This window comes from Heptranchias perlo, chromosome 10, assembly GCF_035084215.1.
Source record: "Heptranchias perlo isolate sHepPer1 chromosome 10, sHepPer1.hap1, whole genome shotgun sequence".
NCBI lineage: Eukaryota > Metazoa > Chordata > Chondrichthyes > Hexanchiformes > Hexanchidae > Heptranchias > Heptranchias perlo.
Genome location: NC_090334.1, coordinates 53,097,381 through 53,112,588, shown reverse-complemented (window position 1 = coordinate 53,112,588; position 15,208 = coordinate 53,097,381). Strand labels below are relative to the sequence as shown.

The window sequence follows — 15,208 nt, the reverse complement described above, 5'->3', positions numbered from 1 at the left end:
CATTTTTTTTTCCTGTTTGGTTCCGAAGGTGGGTTTCCAATCTTTCCCTTGGGTGGCCTGTCACGTAACATTAGGTTACATAATGTTATATTTACCACGCCACCTATAGATGCAATACCTTTGGCATGTTGAGACCACTCACCATTTTTAATATATGTAGCGATAGTTAGGAGTTTTATCAACAGTGTGATGATAAAGTTACAGGAATGAATTGTGATATTTACTAGAAGTCTGTGCTAGATGCAAAATTTCTAATATTAATAGTAGACAGATTATTTCTTAACATTTTTTCTCCCCTGACACCCCAAAATATTTAAACAAAAGCAAAATACTGCAGATGCTGGAAATCTGAAATAAAAACAGAAAATGCTGGAAATACTCAGCAGATCAGGTAGCATCTGTGGAGAGAGAAACAGAGTTGACGTTTCAGGTCAATGACCTTTCGTTAGACCTGGAAGTTAAAGATTGAACAGTTTTTAAGCAAGTACAGGGGGAGGAGGAGGACTGTGATATGGTGGAAGGCAGGAGTGACTTAAAGGGATGATGGTTCAAAGTAAGGAGGGTGATAATGGGACAAATAAAGGAACAAAAGATGGGTCCAGAGGAGCTGTAAATGGCAACAGCAGAACTATTACCAGCACCTGCTTTGGAAAAGTGGAAGCAGTGGTTATGATCTGAAGCTACTGAAATCAGTGCTGAGTCCGGAAGGTTGTAAAGTGCTCAATCAAAAGATGGGGTGCTGTTTCTCAAGCTTCCATTGAGCCTCATTGGAACAGTGTAGGAGGTCAAGGACAGAGAGGTCAGAGTGGGAGTGGGACAGACAATTAAAATGACAAGCGACCGGAAGCTCAGGGTCACTCTTGTGGATTGAATGGAGGTGTTCAGCAAAGCAATCACACTATCTGCGCTTGATCTCTCCAATGTAGAGGAGACCGCATCGTGAGCATAAGAAGATAAGAAATAGGAGCAGGAATAAGCCATACGGCCCCTCAAGCCTGCTCTGCCATTCAATAAGGAATGGCTGATCTTTAATCTCAACTCCACTTTCCCGCCCGATCCCCAAATCCCCTTGGTTCCCTTAGAGTCAAAAAATCTATCACAGCAAATACTGTACTAAACTGAAAGAAGTACAAGTAAATCACTGTTTCACCTGGAAGGTCCTAGATGGTGGGAAGGGAGGAGGTGAAAGAGCAGGTGTTGCATCTCTTGTGTTCACACGGGAAGGTGTGCTGGTGTTGGGGGTGATGGGCAAGTGGACTGGAGTATCTCAGAGGGAACGGTCCCTTTGGAATGCTGAAACGGGAGGGGAGGATAGATGCACTAGGTGGTGGCATTGCGGGGGAAGTGGCGGAAATGGCGAAGGATGATCCGCTGAATGCGGAGGCACTTCTGACGCCCTCCAACATTTTAACAGTTTCCAGTTTCCCGACCCTAACCGTCTCCTTTTCACCATGGGTGCCTAGTCCCTCTACACCTCTATCCCCCAGCAGAACGGCCTGCGGGACCTCCGCTTCTTCCTTGAACGGAGGCGCAAGCAGCCCCCATCCATCACCATTCTCCTCTGCCGGGCTGAACTTGTTCTTACACTGAGCAACTTCTCATTTGACTCCACTCACTTCCTCCAAATAAAAGGTGTCGCTATAGGAACTCGTAGCGCTTGTCTGCCTTTTTGTGGGCTACGTGGAACATTCTTTGTTCCAGTCCTACTCCGGTCTCCTCCCTCACCTCTTTTTCCGGTACATTGATTACTGTATTGGTGCAGCTTTGTGCTCTTGCTCCGAACTGGAAAATTTAATCAACGTGGCTTCCAATTTCCACCCCTCCCTCGCCTTCACGTGGTCCATTTCTGACTCTCCCCTCACCTTCCTCAACTGCTTTCTGGGGGTAGTCTATTAACTAATATCTACTATAAGTCCACTGACTCTCACAGCTACCTTGATTACACTTTCTCCCACCCCGCTTCCTGTAAGACTCTGTTCCATTCTCCCAGTTTCTCCGCCGTCTTCACATCTGTTCCGACAATGCCACCTTCCACACCAATGCTTCCGATATGTCTTCCTTTTTCCTCAACTGAGGATTCTCTCCCATTGTTGTTGACCGGGCCCTCGACTGTGTCCTTCCCATTTCCTGCCCTTCTGCACACGCAACCCTTCACCTCCCTCCCAGAACCATGATAGGGTTCTCCCTTGTCCTCACCTTCCATCCCACCAGCCTCCACATTCAACAGATCATCCTCTGCCATTTCCGCCACCTTCAGCGCGATGCTACCACCAAACGTATCTTCCTCCCCTTCACTTTTCAGCATTCCAAAGGGACCGTCCCTTCCACGACACCTTGGTCGACTTGTCCATCACCCTCAACACCCGCTCCCCTTCCCATGGCACCTGCCCGTGCAAGCGCAGGAGATGCAACACCTACCCTTTCACCTCCTCGCTTGTACGTCTTTCAATTCAGTATGCTGCATTCGCTGCTCATGATGCGGTCCCCTCTACGTTGGGGAGACCAATCGCAGATTGGGTGATCGCTTTGCTGAGCACCTCCATTCAGTCTGCAAGTGTGACCCTGAGCTTCCGGTCTCTTGCTATTTTAATTCTCTGTCCCATTCCCACTCTGACTTCTGTCTTTGGTCTCCTACACTGTTCCTTTGAAGCTGGTAATAGTTATTTTGTTTCTTTACTTGTCCCATTACCACCACCATCATCCCTTTTGTCATTTAATCACTGCTGTCCTCCGCCCTATCACAGACCTTCCCTTTTGTTCTTTACTCGCCTCCACCACCCCCCATTTCTCTTTCCCTGGCTCTGTGCTTGCATAAAAACTGTTCAATCTTCAACATCTTCCGGTTCTGACAAAAGGTCATTGACCTGAATCGTTAACTCTGGTGTTCTCTCCACAGATGCTGTGTATTTCCAGCATTTTCTGTTGTTAACCTAAAATATTTCTGCTGAGTATTTCCAGCATTTTCTGTTAACCTAAAATATTTCTTCCAACATCTCATCTGGAGTAAAAATAACACTGATACCATTTTGACTCAGGGCCCACCAGTTTGTTTGTTACATATTTGTTACATATATATTGGTTATTGTAGGGTGGTAAACACCTTGGAAAATGAACTCGGGGCATTTAAATTTCAACGGTTGCCTTTGTCTTTGCAAGTTTTTGTGGAGCTATCCATCTGCATCACATAAAATCATGTTTCAGTATTTTTTATACGTAATCGTACCTAATATCTTATATAATAGACTTGTGATCTAGTAGCAATGACAAAGCATGTTTATAAAAAGAAGAAAGAAATAACTTGTATTTTATAGTGCCGTTCACATGCTCAGGACATCTCAAAGCACTTTATCGCCAATTAATTATTTTTGAAGTGTGGTTATTTTGTAGGCAAACACAGCAGCCAATTTACACACAGCAAGGTCCCACAAACAGCAATAAGAGGAATGACCAGTTAATTTGTTTCTGGTGGTGTTGGTTGAGAGATGAAATTTAGCCAGGGCACTAGGAGACCTCCCTTACTCCCCTTCGAATAGAGCCTTTTGATCTTTTATGTCAGGCACATTTGAAAGACATTGTGAATATATTATACACCAGGAATTTTTTTCAACATCTTATTCCACCTTGTGCCAAAAGAATTTCTGGCATAGTTATCCTCTTCCCCCTTTACACATGCCTTGTTGTTCATTCTTGCCTAATTGACCAATTATGTTTTGACTTCAAATGTACCTAATGTTTCATTTTTTAAGTAAAGAGTAGCCTTTTCATTTTGGTGCTGTGAAACTATCGTATTGAAATTGCAGTACTGTTTTGTCCAAAAGCTTCTTGCAGCTTTTAAACTTTAAAACAAAGGTTTGTGTGTCAAGGACATTTGAATAGTCTAAGAAATAGGATCATGAAATCTTAATTTGCAATAGCTACTTTAAGCGATGTTACTATAATTCAGTCAAAATATGTATATCCTAATGTAGTAATTATAGTACCTTCATTGCAGGATACTGACTATCATGTTTTCTGACCAGCACATTAATTAAAATTATGTTTTAACTAGCTCCTAAAACAGTGTGATGATGAGGAACTGATGGAATTGGCTCTCCCCAGGCTTACAAAAGTCATTACTCTCTGGGAATTTCTGTTGATGAAGGTAAGCCACATTATCCTTGGAGCAAATGTGGACAGCTGTATTTTGAGCATTAATACAGAATAATTTTTACATAACTAACCGATGAATATTCAGGTCCAATTCCTAATATTTCATCCAAAAACTAAATTACCAGAATATACTCTCAGCTATCAAGCCTGAAATAAACTCTTAACAAATATCTCAGAACTGTCAACTGTTGCAGATTTTCTGCCATTCCAATATCTGCACAAGTTGTTCTTCCAATACAATTGATACAGGCTGTTCTGTACATTTTATTGCTGAATTATACTTAGTTCAAAATTCTCCTAAAGCTATTGTAGTTTTAGTGTGGAAATGCTATAGCTATCAAACCAATTTGACAATTACAATATTTAAGCAAATTTGCCCACAAAACATGCTCTCTTATGCTAATTTATATAAAAGATTGATGACGTGCATGATAATAGTTTCACAATAGGCCAAGTAATCTGAAGCCATTCAGAAAATTATTAATCTGCAGTTGATCATTTTATTCATCCAACATTATAAATACAGTAACATGCAAAGCATGGGAAACTTTAATGGATACATTATGCTGTTTCAGAGACAATAACATTTTTTATATTTGTTGGATTTATTATTTGTAAAACTTGAATGTCTGAAGGTTTTCATGGTTGCTTAAAGATGCATTCCTTCCTGGCTCCACTAGAAATAGACAAATTAAATACTGCATGATATTGCAGACTTACCATGCTCTGGAGGACCCTAAACAAAGATCTACTTTTTATTTAAAAACCTCAAGTGTGCATGTGTATATATGTGCATGTAACATCCCTCAATTCACAAGTTATTTATAAATCCACCATTTTGCAAGTCTTTCCACCCCTGTCGCAAACTGGAAATAATGGTGACCGAAACAGAATCCTCGGTGAGAATTGTTAGCAGTACGTCAGCTGTGATGGTTTCATGAAAGCTGCCACCCTGTGGTGCTGTACTCAAAATGGTGGACCTAGTAATTAAGGTGAGGAGTTCTGACTTTTCTTCCTAACTACTTCTCTCCCCTCCCAAAAAAAAAATCTGCTAAAAGCAGAGGGATAATGTAGTGTGCAGTCTGTCTGTAATTCCAGTATATGACCTTTCCTTTGGTTAAAATATGAACATATTTCCTTTTACCTTGGCCTTGGATGAAAACCTATCCTCAGCCAAAATGGTCTGGATTGATTGCCAGTTTTTGTATTGCTTAAGTCTCCTTTCTTGTGGATGAATTTCTCCCATTCCGATAGCCCCTCTGGGTGCAAACCACTTTGTGGATTTGGCATTGGTACATAATTGTTCTGTAATGCTTTTTCTCTCCTCATACTGCCACCCCTTCAGCACAGTTTTTTTTGTAAGCAGTAACTTTTTAATATTGTGACAAGTTTGTGTTCACAGAAAGATAGGTTTTAAATGGCTTCTGAATGATTTGCCCTGCCACCTTCCCAAGTCTTTTGGCAGATGGAGCAAAAACAGAAATGCCAGGAATACGCAATAGATCAGTTATCTGTAAAAAGAAGACAAATTAATGTTTTAGGTGTAACTTATTTGTTCTGATTGGTTACACCCAAAACATTAACCAGTCTTTTCCCTTTACAGATACTGATTGATCTGCTGTACTTCCTGCATTTGCAGGTTTTTTTTTTAATTTGAACTCTTTTGAGAGGTGGAATGTTTAAGAGCACGACTTGCGTTTCTAGTTACGAGTATAGTGGTTGCCACGGTAGCAGCAGCAGCTGAATTATATGCTTCCAAATTATTAATGGTCTTAGTATCTAGGAGCCCATTATGAAGGAATGCTCCTTTAAGGTTGTTCATACATCTCCCAAGGTGTTATTTTAGTAATGAAAATACTTTGTGGGTTTGGAAGAAAATGTGCCATTAATCAGGAACGTTGGCCTGTTGGGAAACCAGTGCACATAACAGAATTCTCACTTGAACAATAACTTGAGCAACTATTATGTTGTACAATAGTTAGTTACTCTTTTGTATTGTACGCTATAACAATTATACAGTTGGATCTTTAGGCATTCAAGTCATATAAGGGATAGATTTTGTTCTCCAGGAGAGCTGGATTTTCACGTTTACTGCTGAATTCCTAGGTTGAAAAAGGACGGCCTGCCAGACCACAATTTCCAGATGTGTATAAAGAGTTTGAGATGCTGCATAAACATGTTAAGAAAATGGCTGAAGAGCACTTAAATAGTTCCATTCGTATGATAAATCCTCAGCAACCCTTACAGATCTCTTGTCTACAGGTAAATGCTTTTACATTTTTGCCTATAGATCAAATATTAAAATAACAAATTTAGTTCCTAAAATTTTTCTTTCACCTATTATGCCATTGCCCATTTTTTGCATGAAGGTAATTAAGGACCATCAAATATACATAGGAATAATTAATACTGAAATAAATCCCTCCACTCTCCAGATTTACTGGGGTTGCCTTTTATTGGTATCTACAGTTTTGTTGGTGTTGGATATTTTGACCTTTTTTGCCAGCTACTAGTGCTTATTTATTGTTTACAGGTATCTCAAATTCTAAAACAGAAAAATATTTTCTGCTGGACCATTTTGTGTTATAATAAAACCTGTGTAATGTCATTTTCCAGCAGTTCAAGCCTAAAACCAGTAACTTTAAAGAGATTCTCACTAAGCCCAAGGGTTATATTTTATGCACGAGTATCTCTGCACTCCTCCAATTCAGGCCTCTTGTGTATCCCCTATTTTCTTCTCTCCACCATTGACTGTTGTGCCTTCAGCTGCCTATGGCCTAGGCTCTGGAATTCCCTCCCTCTGCCTCTCTGCCTCTCTCTCTTCCTATAAGACGCTTCTTAAAACCTATCTCTTTGACCAAGCTTTTGGTCACCTGTCCTAATATCTCCTTATGTGGCTCGGTATCAAATTTTGTTCGATCGCTCCTGTGAAGTGCCTTGGGATGTTTTACTACGTTAAAAGCCCTATATAAATGCAAGTTGTTGTTGAAGCATAGGTTAAATGAAAATAAAGCACCTCAATCATTGTTTCAACAAGGGAACCTTCAGGTCTCTTTCAGGGTCATTTGACTCCCTCTAAAGCCACATTTTTGGCCAAACATAATTGAATTGCTTCAGAGAGCATTTATTAAGCTGCACTTGGAGCAATGCCTGTTCTTTAAACACCTTGGGGTATTTTATTAAGTTAAAGGTCCTACAAAAGTACAAGTTGTTGTTCTGAAACACAATTGCTTGGTTCTTTCTGCCAAAGAGGATTTGCTTTTTGGTTGATCCGTGCATTTGTTTTTCCAATTATTTCCCATCTTCTCCTGAAAGCAACGAATTACGGTTCCATGGGTACTAGTGCACTTCAGTCCCTCACCCAAGAAGCCACTTGTCATGCGTTAGTCTAGGCAATGAAGCAGCTGCTCAACTCAATCAGCTTTAAGCAGGCTGGCCAAAGACCCCAGAATACAGTGCCTTGCTATCTTCTATAGCTGTTTACCAGTTGCCATTCTTCCAATCGGGTCTTCTCCTACGCATTCCCACCATCTCAGTTTTAGATTGCCACTCAGTCTTTTCCGGTATGGAATCTATTCTATCACCTGCCTGTTGCAGTCTTCTCACTGTAGCATGTTCTGTTACTGCACTCCTGCCACTGTTTTATTCTCTTAACTTGGCTACTCTGACCCCCAGCTGATACTAAACATCTCTATGTAATGTTGTCCAAAAGCATACAGCCGTCGGTTCTGTCTAATTCTTGGGGACCAACTCGGCACCATCCAGAAGTATTGGGCACTATCCTCGTTCAAATTCCTTTTCATATCCGATGATAGGTGCCTCCTGCAGAATGGTATCTCTACTTCCATCAAAAATATTCCTAGGTAGAATCATAGAATGTTACAGCACAGAAACAGGCCTTTTGACCCAGCAAGTCTGTGCTGGATTTTCTGTACATGGGCTGTCTAGTCCAATCCCACTCCCTTGCTTGTTCCCCATTCCCTCTAATATTCTTCTCTTTCAAGATAGAGTAACATGACTGTACACTGTTTTCTTTTCCTCTTCACTCATTATACAACTTTCTAGGTAAATTAAAGTCACTTTCACCTCGATGTTACCTGGATGAACTCCCTTCAGTGGAACCATTCTGTCATCAGTATTAACTTTCTTCAGTGTTCTTTTATCCTTCCGAATTCTTATTTGTACTAACCGCATATCCTGGTCTTTGAAAACTGATGTGGAGCCCCACTTCTTTTCCTTAACACTAGCTCCTTAATCATCATGATGGAAGTAACCAAGGATCCAGCAGGGATATTTGACCACAGATCCTTAACAGATACCAGCCTATCCTTACAATTTAGGGCTCATTGGTTACATCCATTGTCTAGCTTAAAATATATGGTCCAAGACGTGTGATGAAATGCAACCTTGACAGACTTCTCTCTTCATTTAAACCATTCTGACACCTTTTCTTCATTCTTTAGACAGTTCTTGGTTACCTTGTTCATCTCCTCTAGTAGTCTGGTATTGTAGCTATTCCACAAGAGTTCCAGCAACTCCCAGTTACCATCTTTCCACATTGAGTCATTACACCTGCTCAAAGTCTGCAAAACTTAGCCATGGATATTTCACATGTTTTTAATACTTTCTATTAAAGATCTGCTATCTGCCACAATACTCACGGTGTAAAAGAGAACATCTCTTTACTTCAAAATTTAGCTAGAGTTCATGAATAGTGTGAGTAAGTGTATAGCATTGCAATAGTTTTATGAATTGAGCAGAAGGAAATTGTAGCTTTTTCATGTCTTTCTCTCCCGCAAATGTTCTAGGTTGCCGAGTCATTAGGAATAACTGAGTATATGAACAAAGAAAACCAGCAAGATGCAAGCATGTCTCTGACTTACAGATTAGTAACTGTGGATGACCAAAACCATCTAAATTCATCTGGAGAAAAGCATATCATGGAGGTACATGAAAATTAAACTTTCGACGTAACGTAGTGATATCTATATTGCCTTCCGTCTTCTAGAGTAGCTGCTACAAACCTTTTCCTCAATCAAACAATAATGACTGTGTAGGAAGAGCAATGTTAATTTATCAATAATCTTCCATCATTAAATATTAACCTGTGCTTAAATGGATGACATGAGGTTTAACATCTGACAAACAGGAATTTAGGTTCAGTGAAACAGCAACTACAAGTGAAAAGGTTAATGAGGGGAATATTCCAAACCAATAATAATATGGTTTTGAAAATCCCCTCTTAGTTAAAATGCATGTATGTTTTGCTTTGGCAATACCATAAAACAACCACCACTTGCACCAGACCGTTCAGTCTTGGTATTTTGAGTTTCGAAACCCATATCATTTCCATCCCAAAGACTACCTATTTCCACTTGCTTGGAATTGTGTGCATCCATCCCTGCCTCAGCCCATCTGCTTCTGAAACTCTCATCCATTGCCTTTGTTATCTCCAGACTTGATTATTCCAATGTTCTTCTGGCCAGCCTCCCATCTTCCACCCTCTGTAAACTTGAGCTCATCCAAAATTCTGCCCATATCCTAACTCACATTACGTCCCGTTCTCCCGTTACCTCTGTGCTCACTGACCTATGTCGGCTCCTGGGCCAGCAAAGTCTCAAATTAAAAATTTTCAACCTTGTGAACCATTCCCTCCATAGCTCCTCCCCATCTCTGTAACCTCCATCAGCCCCGACAACCCTCCAAGAACGCTGCATTTCTCCATTTCTGGCCTATTGTGTATCCCTGATTCCCTTCGTCCCACCTCTGGCGGCCTTGCTTCAGCTGTCTAGGCCCCGAGCACTGGAATTCCCTCCCTAAACCTCTCTGCCTCTTATTCCTCGTTTAAGACGTTCCTTGAAACCTACCTCTTTCCTGTCCTAATATATCCCTGTGCAGCTCGGTGTCAAATTGTGTCTGATAATGCTCCTGTGAAGTGCCTTGGGATGTTTTACTATGTTAAAGATACTATATAAATGCAAGTTGTTGTCCATTTTTGTCTGATTACACCTCTGTAAAGAACTGTTGGATGTTTTTCTACATTAAAGGCACTATATTCCATCTACATTAGCAAAACATCCCAAAACGCTTTCCAGAGGATCAAGGAAAAAATGGATGCTGAGCCAAAAATGGGATATTAGGCGGCGTGACCAAAACCTTGGTCGAAGAGGTGGATTCTAAGGAAGTTCTTGAAGAGGGCAGGAGAGAGGTTTAGGGAGGGAATTCAAGAATGTAGGCCTTAGGCAGCTAAGACACAGCTGCTGATGCTGGGGTGAAAGGTGGAGGGATGGCTCAAGAAGCTGGAATCAGAGGAATGGGGAGTTGTAGTGCTGGAGGAGTTGAGGGATGAAGCCATGAAGGGATTTAAGCACAAGGATGAGAATTTTAAATTTAGGCATTGGGAGACCAGGAGCCGATGTAGGTCAGCGAAATCAGGGATGACAGGTGAGTGAGACTTGGTGCAGGATAAAGTACAGACATCAGTTTTGGAATAACCGAAGTATATGGAAGGTAAAGGGTGGGAGGTTGGTCAGGGGAGCATTGGAATAGTTGAAATAAAAACAGAAAATGCTGGAAATACTCAGCAAGTCAGGCAGCATCTGTGGAGAAAGAAACAGTTAACGTTTCAGGTCAATGACCTTTCATCGGAACTGGAAGAAGTTAAAGATTGAACAGTTTTTAAGCAAGTACAGAGCCAGGCAAAGAGATGGGGAGGAAAGAACAAAAGAGAAGGTCTGTGATAGGTTGGAGGACAGGAGTGATTAATTGACAAAAGGGATATTGGGGAAGGCAAGGAGGGTGGTAATGGGACAAGTAAAGAAACAAAAGATGGGCCTAAAAGAGATGTAAATAGAAACAGCAGAACCATTACCGGCACCTACTGTCCGAAAAAATGGGAGCAGCGGTTATGATCTGAAGTTATTGAAATCAGTGTTGAGCCTGGAAGGTAGTAAAGTGTCTGAAGGAAAGATGAGGTGCTGTTCCTCGAGCTTCCATTGAGCTTCATTCGAACAGTGGAGGAGGCTGAGGACAGAGAGGTCAGAGTGGGGCGGAGAATTAAAAATGGCAAGCGCCTGGAAGGCCAGGGTCACGCTTGCAGACAGAGCGGAGGTGTTCAGGAAAGTGATCACCCAAACTGCGTTTGGTCTCTCCAATCTAGAGGAGACTGCATCGTGAGCAGAGAATACAGTATACTAAATTGAAAGAAGTACAAGCTGTTTCACCTGGAAGGAATGTTTGGGGCCCTGGATGGTGGGAAGGGAGGAGCTGAAAGGCAGTGTTGCATCTCCTCCACTCGCACGGAAAGGCGCTGTGGAAAGGAGAGCAGATGTTTGGGATGATGGAAGTGTGGACCAAGGTATCGCGGAGGGAATGTTCCCTTTGGAATGTTGAAAGGGAGGGGAAGATGCGTTTGGTGGTGGGATCGCGCTGGAGGTGGCGGAAAAGGCGGAGGATGATGCGTTGAATGAATGTGGAGGGTGGTGGGGTGGAAGGTGAGGTCAAGGGAGACCCTATCGTCGTTCTGGGAGGGAGAGGAAGGGATTAGGGCAGAAGTGCGGGAAATAGGACGGACACGGTCAAGGGCCCTGTCAACTACAGTGGAGGGGAATTTTCAGTTGAGGAAAAAGGAAGACCTATCGGAAGCACTGGTATGGAAGGTGGCATCGATGGAACAGATATGATGGCGACGGAGAAACTGGGAGAATCCTTACAGGAAGCAGGGTGGAAGGAAGTGTAATCAAGGTAGCTGTGGGAGTCGGTGGGCTTATAATAGATATTGGTTGACAGCCTATCCTCAGAAATGGAGGTAGAGAAGTCGAGGAAGGGAAGAGTCGGAGATGGACCATGTGAAGGCAAGGGAAGGGTGGAATTTGGAAGCAAAGTTGATGAAATTTTCCAGATTGAGGTGAGAGCAGGAAACAGCACTCATACAGTCATCAATGCACTGGAAGAGGTGAAGGAGGGGACCTGTGTAGGACTGGAACAAAGAAATATTCCACCTATCTCTCAAAAAGGCAGACATAGCTAGGACCCATAAGGATTCCCATAACGGCACCTTTTATTTGGAGAAAGTGAGTGGAGTCAAAGGAGAAGTTGTTCATCGTAAGAACAAGTTCAGCCAGGTGGAGGAGGAGGGTGGTGATGGGCCTCTGTTCAAGGAAGAAGCGGAGGGCCCGCTGGCTGTCCTGGTGGGGGATGGAGGTGTAGAAGGACTGGACGTCCATGGTGAAAAGGAGATGGTTAAGGCCAGGAAACTGGAAACTATTAAAGTGGCGGAGGGCTTTGGAAAAATCGCTAATGTAGGTCGGAAGAGACTGGCCAGGGGGAGAAGAGAGTCGAGGTAATAAGAAATAAGTTCCCTGGGGCAAGAACAGGCTGAAATGATGAGTCCACTGGGGCAGTCCTGTTTGTGGATCTTGGGAAGGAGGTAGAAGGGGGCAGTACGGGGTTGGGGCACTATGAGGTTGGAGGCCAAGGAAGGAAGATCTCCAGAGGAGATGAGGCCAGGGACTGTCTGCGAAACTATGGCTTGATGTTCTGTGGTAGGGTTGTGGTCCAGGAGGAGGTATCGGAGAGTTGGCATTCAGCCTCCGCAAGGTAGAGGTAAGTTCGCCAAACAATAACAGAGGTGTCCATGTCAGGGTTGGAATAGTCACATTGGAATGGCTGGGTCTGGAGGTGACAAAGGCATGGATGAGGGTTTCAGGGGCAGATGGGCTGAGGTAGGGGTGGAGGTAGGCAATATTGCGGAAGCATGTGGTGAAGAGGATCTGGAGTCATAAGAACATAGGAGTAGGCCATCCGGCTTCTCAAGCCTGCTCTGGCATTCAACAAGATAATGGCTGACCTTCAACCTCAATTCCACTTTCCCGCCCGATCCCCATATCCCTTGATTCCCCTAGAGTCCAAAAACCCTCTGAGTGAAGAAATTTCTCCTCATCTCAGTCCTAAATGGCTCACCCCTTATCCTGAGACTATGCCCCCTAATTCTAGACTCTCCAGCCATGGGAAACAGCCTCTCTGCATCTACCCTATCAAGCCCTCTCAGAATCTTGTATGTTTCAATGAGATCGCCCCTCATTCTTCTAAACTCCAGAAAATATAGGCCCATTCTACTCAATCTCTCCTCATAGGACAACCTTCTCATCGCAGGAATCAATATACTGAACCTTTGTTGCACCCCCTCTAAGGCAATTATATCCTTACTTAGGTAAGGAGACGAAACCTGTACACAGTACTCCGGATATGGTCTCACCAAAGCCCTGTACAATTGCAGCAAGATTTCCTTATTCTTGTACTCCAACTCCCTTGCAGTAAAGGGCAACATACCACTTGGCTTCCTAATTGCTTGCTGTACCTGCATGTTAACTTTGTGTTTCTTGTATAAGGTCACCCAAATCTCTCTGAACACCAACATTTAATAGTTTCTCACTATTTTAGAAATATTCTGATTTTCTATTCTTCCTACCAAAGTGAATAACCTCACATTTCCCCACATAATACTCCATCAGCCAGGTTCTTGCCCACTCACTTAACCTGTCTATATCCCATTGCAGACTCTGTGTCCTCCTCATAGCTTACTTTCCCACCTAGCTTTGTATCATCAGCAATCTTGGATATGTTACACTTGGTCCCTTCATCTAAGTCATTGATATATATTGTAAATAGCTGAGGCCCAAGTACTGATCCTTGCGGCACCCCACTAGTTTTTTTTTATTCGTTCATGGGATCTGGGCGTCGCTGGCGAGGCCGGCATTTATTGCCTATCCCTAATTGCCCTTGAGAAGGTGGTGGTGAGCCGCCGCCTTGAACCGCTGCAGTCCGTGTGGTGACAGTTCTCCCACAGTGCTGTTAGGAAGGGAGTTCCAGGATTTTGACCCAGCGACGATGAAGGAACGGCGATATATTTCCAAGTCGGGATGGTGTGTGACTTGGAGGGGAACATGCAGGTGGTTGTTGTTCCCATGTGCCTGCTGCTCTTGTCCTTCTAGGTGGTAGAGGCCGCGGGTTTGGGAGGTGCTGTCGAAGAAGCCTTGGCGAGTTGCTGCAGTGCATCCTGTGGATGGTACTGCAGCCACTGTGCGCCGGTGGTGAAGGGATTGAATGTTTAGGGTGGTGGATGGGGTGCCAATCAAGCGGGCTGCTTTATCTTGGATGGTGTTGAGCTTCTTGAGTGTTGTTGGAGCTGCACTCATCCAAGCAAGTGGAGAGTATTCCATCACACTCCTGACTTGTGCCTTGTAGATGGTGGAAAGGCTTTGGGGAGTCAGGTGGTGAGTCACTCGCCGCAGAATACCCAGCCTCTGACCTGCTCTCGTAGCCACAGTATTTATGTGGCTGGTCCAGTTAAGTTTCTGGTCAATGGTACCCCCCAGGATGTTGATGGTGGGGGATTCGGCGATGGTAATGCCGTTGAATGTCAAGGGGAGGTGGTTAGACTCTCTCTTGTTGGAGATGGTCATTGCCTGGCACTTATCTGGCGCGAATGTTACTTGCCACTTACGAGCCCAAGCCTGGATGTTGTCCAGGTCTTGCTGCATGCGGACTCGGACTGCTTCATTATTTGAGGGGTTGCGAATGGAACTGAACACTGTGCAATCATCAGCGAACATCCCCATTTCTGACCTTATGATGGCGGGAAGGTCATTGATGAAGCAGCTGAAGATGGTTGGGCTTAGGACACTGCCCTGAGGAACTCCTGCAGCAATGCCCAGGGGCTGAGATGATTGGCCTCGAACAACCACTACCATCTTCCTTTGTGCTAGGTATGACTCCAGCCACTGGAGAGTTTTCCCCCTGATTCCCATTGACTTCAATTTTACAAGGGCTCCTTGGTTCCACACTCTGTCAAATGCTGCCTTGATGTCAAGGGCAGTCACTCTCACCTCACCTGTTACAGCCTGCCAACCTGAAAATGACCCATTTATTCCTACTCTGTTTTCTGTCTGTTAACCAATCCTCTATCCATGCTAATATATTACCCCCAACCCCATGAACCCTTATCTTGAGTGGCATCTTATTGAATTTTGAAAATCCAAATCTACTGCATCCACTGGTT

The 15,208-nt window shown here is 43.4% G+C and overlaps 1 protein-coding gene across 1 annotated transcript in view; it reads left to right on the top strand.

Moving 5' to 3' along the window:
• znf839 (zinc finger protein 839) overlaps positions 1–15,208 on the top strand; it is a 39,445-nt gene that overhangs the window by 14,253 nt on the left and 9,984 nt on the right. The window contains exons 4-6 of the mRNA XM_067991778.1: positions 4,049–4,141; positions 6,256–6,411; positions 8,958–9,095. Of these exons, the coding sequence (XP_067847879.1) occupies positions 4,049–4,141; positions 6,256–6,411; positions 8,958–9,095 (387 nt within the window). The remainder of the gene's footprint in view (positions 1–4,048; positions 4,142–6,255; positions 6,412–8,957; positions 9,096–15,208) is intronic.